The sequence below is a fragment of the Pelmatolapia mariae genome, linkage group LG1 (genome assembly GCF_036321145.2).
Source record: "Pelmatolapia mariae isolate MD_Pm_ZW linkage group LG1, Pm_UMD_F_2, whole genome shotgun sequence".
NCBI lineage: Eukaryota > Metazoa > Chordata > Actinopteri > Cichliformes > Cichlidae > Pelmatolapia > Pelmatolapia mariae.
Window position 1 is genome coordinate 23,750,819 of NC_086227.1, and position 9,182 is coordinate 23,760,000.

General features: G+C 39.2%; 2 protein-coding genes across 2 annotated transcripts in view; both read left to right on the forward strand.

Annotated features, from left to right (window-relative positions):
* The first annotated feature begins 387 nt into the window (after positions 1-387).
* On the forward strand, positions 388-3,761 carry LOC134645738 (cytochrome b-245 light chain). The gene is made up of 6 exons (XM_063499349.1): positions 388-510; positions 764-833; positions 2,251-2,325; positions 2,413-2,496; positions 2,628-2,709; positions 3,115-3,761. Exons 1-6 carry the CDS (start codon positions 453-455, stop codon positions 3,304-3,306), a joined length of 561 nt encoding a protein of 186 aa, XP_063355419.1. The 5' UTR covers positions 388-452; the 3' UTR covers positions 3,307-3,761.
* A 1,190-nt stretch (positions 3,762-4,951) lies between these two features.
* tcf25 (transcription factor 25 (basic helix-loop-helix)) overlaps positions 4,952-9,182 on the forward strand; it is a 21,339-nt gene continuing 17,108 nt past the window's right edge. The window contains exons 1-6 of the mRNA XM_063476697.1: positions 4,952-5,289; positions 6,984-7,130; positions 7,221-7,289; positions 7,414-7,538; positions 8,493-8,558; positions 8,669-8,751. Coding sequence (XP_063332767.1) covers positions 5,065-5,289; positions 6,984-7,130; positions 7,221-7,289; positions 7,414-7,538; positions 8,493-8,558; positions 8,669-8,751 — 715 coding nt within the window. The 5' untranslated portion in view covers positions 4,952-5,064. The remainder of the gene's footprint in view (positions 5,290-6,983; positions 7,131-7,220; positions 7,290-7,413; positions 7,539-8,492; positions 8,559-8,668; positions 8,752-9,182) is intronic.

The window sequence follows — 9,182 nt, forward strand, 5'->3', positions numbered from 1 at the left end:
ATCCGATTCTCATCCAGATGAAAAAATAATTCTCTATTCAATCTCAGAACTTTAAAAGATTGACTCATAATTCTGGTACAGAAGCAGCAGAAAGGACAGCAAATAATAGAAAAGGAAAAAAAAAACTGACAAATTCCGGTAACCTAACAATCACCGCCACAGTCAACAATCACAGTGTGAATATCTTGGAATAAAGTCGGTCTTTCTTTTCCTTGTGTTACCTGCCAGGAGTTTTCGGTTCTTCCTCTTTCGCTGTAGCGCTGCATTTTTTTCGGAAATGACGCTTAAAACGGGGATTGGCTAAGGCAGAACAAGCCTCGCCCCTGACCTGCCCACCTGCACCCCTCAAATCTCGTAAATACATTTTCTTCCTTGTAGAAACCATTATCACCGTCGGTAATCCACGCCGGAGGAGCTCCAGGAGGTTGCAGAGGTGCTGTTAGGTTAACATAATGGGGAAGATTGAGTGGGCGATGTGGGCTAATGAGCAGGCTTTGGCGTCGGGTCTAAGTGAGTATGAAAACTTTATTATTATGGAGGGAAAAGGGGAGGGGGGGCGGTATTTAGCATGTTTCTTATTGCCTTATTCGGTTACATTTAATTCAAACAGAATATTTTCAAAGGGAATTATACTTTTAGCCTCTTGTCTAGTTCATTTACAGAGTATTTCTGACAGCATAATAAAGCACAGTTTACCATCTCTTTGTTTGCAGTCTGCTGGAGTGTATTATTTTAATCTTATCTTCCTGTTTTCTTCTTTCAGTTCTCCTCACAGGAGGAATCGTAGGCGTTGCTGGACAGTTCAGAGGGTGGCAGTTTGCTGCTTATGCAGTGTATCCTTTATTTTCAGTTGTATTTTTTAATTGTGTCTGGATTTTTGGCTTATTAAGCTTTTTCTGTGTTGTAAAAATAATAACATGCTAAATAACTTAACATAAAGTGCAGATACATACAGGAATGCATACAGGAAGCTGAAATACTTATAACAAGTAAATACATTATAGGCTACACAGCTAAAACTAGAGCCTTTGGCATTCTGGTCTGTAGTGACATGATAGAACAGATGATGTGATTCATCTGTCCTCCACTACATCTTAAACAGGCTCTGTTGGATTGAGGTGTGGTTTGTGTGTGATTGTGGAGGCCATTTTAAGTTCAAGAAACCAGTCTGAGACCGCGTAGTGCACTGCCCAAGTGAAATGAGCAATTACACTGTAGTCATGCAGGGACACATATGCTCGTCAACAATACTCAGAAAGGCTGTTACATTCAAATTATACTGAAACAGTAACGATTCTTTAATTGCTATGCCAAATTTTGACCCCACCATCTAAATGCTGCAGAAAGAGGGTCATCGCCAATCAACCAGGCAACATTTTTTTCCAACCATGCATGTCCACTCATGGGCCCACTGTGTGCTCTGTTTCCTTTTCTTAGCTGCACAAATGGCAGCCTCTGTGGTCTAAAGCTGCTGATGACCATTTGCTTTTTTTGACAGATTTTGTGCTCAGAGATCCTTCTCTGCACAACATGTCATTTTAGTTTTTATTGCATTGCTGCTCAATCAGTTTAGCCATTCCTCTCCTATCTTTTCCATCAGGAAGTGTTTTCGCAGCTCAGTGGGTGAATTTTCTTTCTCTCTAAGGCTTATTTAAAGTTATTAATATATATCAAAATGCATTTTGTTCCTACCTCATTAGTGACTGAATTGGTGTTTTTATTGACAAGCAGTTGAACAAGTGTTATTAATACAATAACTGTCAAATGTATATGATGCATCACACAGTATGTTAAGCACAATTATGCAGCAAGTTAACATCAAACCTGACCAAATGTTCTAGTATTATGGATTTAACCGATGCTGTGCTTAACAATGTTCACACTGACATGCAAGAACATTATTTCTTTTTATTCATTAATGGCAAAAATACAACATGGGAAAGTACTTTCTTTTCCCCCAGTAGCTATTCTTACGAAATAATGAACATATTCTCTTTTGTATTAGAAACAATGCTCTCATTCATTATTGTCTTTGCCTGCTGAACCTGCTCAGCGTCACCAGTGTTTATCTCAATTTCACTTCTCAGACTTATCTCAGTGAGCATTCTTATCTGACTTCTTTTGGTCCTGTTGACTTAGTGCACTGTGTTTACTGATGATGATATATTGTTTCTGTTTTTATGTCTGTGTGACACTTTGCATGCAAATAAAGAACATTATTTTAAAGAAAACACCTTGACAGATAACTAGTGCTGCTGGGGTGTTTGTGTGTCTACTTGAGTATCCCAGAAGCAAGAGGGCCAAGGGCACAAGCGTCGAGAGAACGTAAGCAAACACTATTCATTTGGATGTGTGCTGGACTTTAATGGACAAGTTCTACGTTGCTCATCGTTGTGTCTTAATTTCCCTCAGGGGCCAGTACTGCTTCACTGTGTGTGTAAAAGCATTTGGACCGCTGACCAGGAACTACTATGTCAGGGCATTTTTACATGCTGCGTGAGTTCCTTATCTCAGCTGCTAACTTTGCCAAACAGCATTGCTGTCACTGTCGATTAGTCAAGGATTATGACTTGGTTTATTTTGTCTTTTGTCATCAAAATCCCTTTGTTTTTGTTTTTTTCCCTCAGCATCTGTGTACCTGGAGGTTTTATGCTTGCCACTGTTCTCGGATGTGTCTGCCTTGGCATTGCCAGCCTCATCTACCTTGCAGTAAGTTTGCAGTTTTTAACCCATTTATTTTTCTTTTGTCCAGCAAGTTAAATAACTTTTTGATAAAGTTGTTAACTGAAGCAGGAACTGGCCAGTTAGTGGAAACAAGGAAATAGCAACAAGGAAGAGGTTGTTTCGTTACTGGCACCTCTGTTGAAAGATGGCCGTGTAGTTATGAAATCTGAACAGTTAGGGGTGTGACTGAATTCCTCAACACCTCTGTGGATCTCTGTGGAAGCTTGCACTGTTTATTTTTATATTTTCTAAACTACTGTGAGTGTCAAAGATAAGGACCAGTAATAATAATCTTCCTAATTTTCAGACTTGAACAGTAACTTTCAGTCATGCTTAACTTAATCATCCACAAGCCAGTCATTGTTGATTTGTCATCTTCTTGCTTTGTAGGCCGCTATACGAGGCGAGCATTGGGAGCCCATTCTTCCACGGAAGGAGACCCGAAAACCAGTTGGAGAGAGCATCAAGAATCCTCCTCAGAATCCACCACCAAGACCTCCTCCAGAGATGCGCAGGAAACAAGCAGGCGACCTTGAAAAATCAGCCTATGACAACCCCATGTCTGTTACTGATGATGAATAAGCAGTATAGCTTCAATCCATAACCAGTTACAGTTTACTGGATTGTGTAACTCTGGATGAACAAAGTTTTTCTGAAGTTTAGTGTTTCTATTGGCCGGACAACAAGTTAGACACACACCTCCTTACCTCAACTTGGAGAAAAATGGGAGGAGAAAATGAAGGAAATAATTTGTTCAATGAAGAAAGAACAATCAGACAACAGAATATAAATGTAAACACTGTAGCTCCTAAGTGTCATCCGCTAGCAAATATTGTCAATTTGTTTTAAGTTGTTCTGCATCCAAAATAATTACACTGTGTTTTTAACCCTTTACGTATTTCTTAAAAAGCAGCTCATCCCAATGCTGTTTAATAGGAATAAATGGACCTCCTGTTCTTGACTGTATCTGGCTGATATTAAGCCATTTATTAAACTTTTTGCTAGCATTTTCACTGTGTTGTAAATAAACTCCTTTTGCCCTTTGACTCATTATGTGTTGTAGGCGTGTTCTTTAAATCTCTATTCTACAAGGTTTCTGTGGTAAATTATTTTAAGCAATGCAACTTCCCCATTTCGCAAATGGACACAATTTCAATATGTCAGAATTTCCCTTTCTTGTCTCAGCTGTTTCTTTCTTCTTCTGCATTTTTGTCATACTGCCATCAATTGTTGGCTTACAATGGAAAAAAAATCTTAGGATCATTCATTTGGTTTAGGTGCTGGTTGTCAGACAAGTTCTGCGTGTTTATGTATTGTATTATGTCTTTTGTTACCCCTCAAGTTTGTGTGTGTGTGTGTGTGTGTGTGTGTGTGTGTGTGTGTGTGTGTCACAGCTGACCTGTCAGGCAGCTGGTTATCGCTATACATAGACATCTGCTTATGAATAATGCATACTGTCAGATGATAATCCATAGGTTTTGTGGATTCTGTGTGGAAACCACAGTAGTACAGTGGTTCTTCTTCATTTTAGTTTGGGGCCTAGCACCAATGTACAGTGTTTGATCTATTTAAAAGCATTTTAATGTATATGTTGTATACGATCGTTTTTTAAAATAATCATCAAGACAATATGATTCATATTCAATTTAATTTCCTTAAATCTGCGTATTTTTCACGTTTTTTATGCTGGTAGAAAAGTTGTCTGTCTTGTTTATAAAGTAGGTTAATTCTGCCACCTCCTGTTCAACGAGAGAACTACAAACAGACTGCAGTGAGAAGTTGTGCTGCATTAGATGTTGATTCAAAGGCAAAGTAAGACTAGCTATGAAGTCAGTTTCGTTGATTCATTTGTTATTTTTCAAATAATTCAAAAGAAATTATAAAACAACTGAGCTTAATTGTAATGTTCATGATTTTTCTTTAAATAATGAAATAAGTGTGGAAAATCTATAGAAACACATAACTTAACAAATCTAGCGTCTTTAATTGCGCAAGTTATTTAAATTGCATGGCTTTTAATGACTTGGGTTGTGTATTCCCTAGTAGACATATTTATCTTGCTCTCCCATCCTCTGTCTTGCTAGTTTGACAATTTATTGCCTGCCTGTTCCTGTTCTTACGTACTTTGCGTAGTGACCGTTTTATATTTATTGTTGCAATTCCTCATCTATCCTATGGATGGCAGTAACACACGGAGAAGCGCAGAAACATTTCGATGAAGAAGAAAAGGAACCCAATGGAATTCGTCCTCAGTTCATTAGTCTGCTGTGTCTGTCTGCTAGCAAAACAACAGTTTTAGTCGTTAATATTCAAGTGTATGTACCTCATGAGTATCAGAGAATGTCTACCCGGGCTCTTCGAAGGCTTAAAGGGAAACAGCGAGGCCAGGAGGCGTTAGATTTGGGGGATCTAACTTTGGGTGACACCCCGGAGGAGCAGGCTGAGGCTGAGGCTGAAGAGGAGCAGTTGGACACGGCTAACGTTTCTCCTTCCAACAAGAAAAGTGACGGCCGAAAGGCAAAGAAAAGCAAGGCTCAGAAAAATTTCAGCAACATTTACGAGTTGGTAAGGTGACGGTGTAATCCACCAACTCGTGCTTATGAAGTTAGCATAAAGTTAGTGTCTTAATGGCAGCTGTTTACGGCTAGCTCTCTCTGGACTAGCCGTGTGACATGATGCCCAGCTGGCTGTCGCTTTAGAAAATCGTCCAAATGTAGGCTCTGTCTATACCATCAGAAAGAACACCGCCAGAAAAGGTCTGGTATTTGTTTTCAGCGCGTCACTATTCTTTTAAAACTTACCTTTAAATTGCCCTGTACGGCTGATTGCACATGGACCGACAATCGACAGCTGTCGGTGTGATTCCTCATCAACACGAACATAATCCTAGTGGGTTGGGAGTCGTACAGGCGCTGCCTTTTGTACTTACTTCTACTTATTGTGAGACTGTGTTTAATATAACTAACTGAAACCTACAGTGCTGTGAAAAAGTATCTGATCCCTTCGTGATTCCCCCCCTATTTGTCACACTAACATGTTTTTGGAAACTTTGGTTTAATTTTACTTGCGACAACCAGGTTTGATTACTGTCAGACCTGTTGAATCAATAAATCACTTCAATGAAACTGAACCTGTCAGACAAAGTGTAGTAGGTAGGTTAAAAGATCTCAAAACGCATCACAGTGTGCTACCATCTAAAGAAACTAAAGAACAGATGAGAAACAAAGGTGGAAAGGTCTTACCAAGCCCTCTTAAGGCCACAGTAAGTGTCATTATTCATAGGTTAAGAAAACCTGCCACAGTGGTGAACTTCCCCTGGAGTGACTGGCCTACAAAAATCACTCCATCAGTAACTCATCCAGGAGGCCACAAAAGAGCCCAGAACATCATCTAAAGAACTGCAGGCCCCCACTTGCCTCAGTCTGAGATGCTTTGGCATGACCTTAAATAGGCCAGTAATGCTTGAAAACCCTGAATTATAACCACACTAGAAGAATTATTCCATGGCAATGTGAAAGACTCATTCCCAGTTTGTGGTTGTTAAAGTTATTAAATTTAGGGCTAATTACTTTTTCATGGGACAATAAATTGTCTTAACTTAAGGCCATGAAGGAAAAATATTTCTGTCACAGTGTCACCAGCATTAAAGGGTTTCTTTTGTTTGTTTGTTTTTAATTTTCAGCTCATTTCATATCAATACTGTTTACATGGATCAGTTTATTTAAATTCTCCATTGATCAGAATAGAACTAAAAATATGAACTCCTCCCACAATTTAAGCCACAATTCACCCACAAGCTGTGGTTAAAATGTCATCTTAATGGTAAATGGCCTGTATTTATATAGCGCTTTTAATAGTCCTAAGGACACCAAAGCGCTTTACATATCCAGTCATCCACCCATTCACACACTGGTGATGGCAAGCTACATTGTAGCCACAGCCACCCTGGGGCGCACTGACAGAGGCGAGGCTGCCGGACACTGGCGCCACCGGGCCCTCTGACCACCACCAGTAGGCAACGGGTGAAGTGTCTTGCCCAAGGACACAACGACCGAAACTGTCCAAGCCGGGGCTCGAACCGGCAACCTTCCGATTACAAGGCGAACTCCCAACTCTTGAGCCACGATCGCCAATATACCTTCTCAACAGGAACACAGATTTTTCGTGTATTAGATATTGTTTGTGTTGGAGTTGTAGCTGTGCCATGTTGTGATGGGATGCTTTCAGAGCTTTCAGTGCCAATGTCCTATTTTTACCAGATCGGTAGTGCAGACATCGAAGGAGAAAAAATTTCAGCTGATGAAGAGGCAGAGAAACCAAACAGAACCAAAACGAGCGACCCAGCAAAGAATGACAATAGAGACACCGTTAACCTGGATCAAAAGTACGAGGAAGAGTCGGCCAAGGTAAAATGAAAACAAAGCAACAGTGATGCATTTCTGCAGTCTTCTAGGTCTGTGGAAATCTGATCTTATTGTGCATCTTCTCTTTAACAGCCCCCTGGAGACAGAGTTAAAAAGAAGAAGAAGAAGAAAAAGACAAAAGTGACATCAGAAGATGGACAGGTAACATATTTACTATATACACTATATATTTAATTAATGCTTCAGAATCAGAAGCTAAACTCACAGTATGCATAACTTGATCCCCTCTTTTTGAACTGACTGTGTGCATGTGCTTTACATTCAGGAGGCTGCAGCAGATGATAACATTGATTTATTGCTGGAAAACTTGGAGCAGTCTAACGGTCTGAGTTTGCAAAATGACAATTCTGGAGTGTCAGACAGAAGACCTGTGCTACATGTGGAGCACAGGTGAGGACTTGTTTGATCAAGACAACAAAAATGGCACACATTAGGATCATTTTTCATTAACCAAACCTGACCAGCATGGTGGCAGAAGCATTTATCTTTCTATATATATTTGTACACAAAAATGAGTTTTTTTAGCATACTGCATTAGTTAGAAAATAATAACAAAAAATATATCCAATTCATTTTATGGCTTTAGGATTTTTTTTAAAACAGTGGACAGCTGAAATTCCTTGATTTAGTCAGTTTTAAGTTGGTTTGTTTAGTTTTTAGCCTCAAACATAATTTCTGTGATTCTGAAATGCTGCCATGTGGTGGCGCTTGGCTCACAGAAGAAAAACAAAACACAATAAGGCCATGGATTGTCGTATGGATTGTACAACAGTTTATTAATAAAAAAAGTTAAAATGGTTTAGAAAATGTTGCACAAGACAAATCACCAGTGTTGGTGGCAAAGCATCATTTGTTCCTTTCTGCATTAAAAGACTGTTACAGAACAAACACTTTTTTGTACCAGTAAGTCAGCTGGGTGGTTCCAAATAAATGTGCAAATTCTGCACTGTCAAATTATAATATTAAGATGATTAGCAGCCACTGAGACATTTCCACCCAACTGTATTTTTCCTGTGGCTTTCGTGAGAACCTTATTTGCTGCTTTCAACTCGCAAAAATACAGTTAATCATGTGAAACTCGTCTGTGCCCAAAGCAGTAAACAATTACACTGATGACCTGGTTTTATTTTGGTTCTGTACTCTGACTGATATAAAGTCAGCTTTGAAATCGGGTGTGCTTCTGGTACGATCACTTCTTAATCTCAACACTGATATGGTGTGTTTCTCATGGTCCTCAGTTAAATTGTCTGCTGTATGATATTGTTTTGAAATTTAACTTGGATTTAACTGGAATGCATTTCCTCTACCAGTTCAAAGTGAATTTCATTTTCTGTCTTAAATCAGGAATCTCAACCCTGAGACGGAGCTGAAGAGATATTTTGGGGCTCGAGCTGTTCTGGGGGATCAAAGGTAATAGCAAAACCATTTTTTTTTTAAGTAGTCAGTGCCACTTTTTTAAACAAGTAAATGTATTATATCATCTATAGTTTAAAATATAATCTTGCACTTTTTTTTGTTAGGCCTCGACAGAGAAACAGACAGTTTCACCGTAGCACTTGGATGACCAGTCCAAAGGACAGCTGGCCTCGCTTCAGCCGCCCAGGTATACTTTTATATATTAATTAATCATAAGGAATTTTATGTGGCGTGATTTGCTGATAATTTCAGTAATACTTTTAATGATGCTGATCAAAGGTTGACTTTGTCTGTTGCACCCTGCTGTTTGAAACTAAAACATGAAAAGTTTTGTGATTACCTAATGGTTATTTTGGGATACGATTCAAATGCCAAAACACCCACAAGAACGCTACTGATGACACTCAGTGTATTGGCAGCTTTCTGTGTAAATAAATGGTTAGTTAGATTAGTGCACATGTATTTTTCAGTTGTCCCAGGATGAGGACAGTTTTGCCAGTTAAGCTCTTATATGACACAGCAAAAGCAGAAGACACACAAAAGCACACATCGCTGCGGTAAATTAGTTTCTACAGCAATTTATATCAGTCAAAAGCTCCTGATCTATTCTCTTTTAAC

What these genes read in the sequence shown, in the direction of transcription:
- LOC134645738 (XM_063499349.1), top strand. Translation starts at nt 453, where the DNA reads ATGGGGAAGATTGAGTGGGCGATGTGGGCTAATGAGCAGGCTTTGGCG. An exon ending in CAGTTTGCTGCTTATGCAGT is followed by an intron (nt 834 to 2,250) that starts GTATCCTTTATT and finishes ACAGATAACTAG; the next exon opens with TGCTGCTGGGGTGTTTGTGT. An exon ending in GGCACAAGCGTCGAGAGAAC is followed by an intron (nt 2,326 to 2,412) that starts GTAAGCAAACAC and finishes AATTTCCCTCAG; the next exon opens with GGGCCAGTACTGCTTCACTG.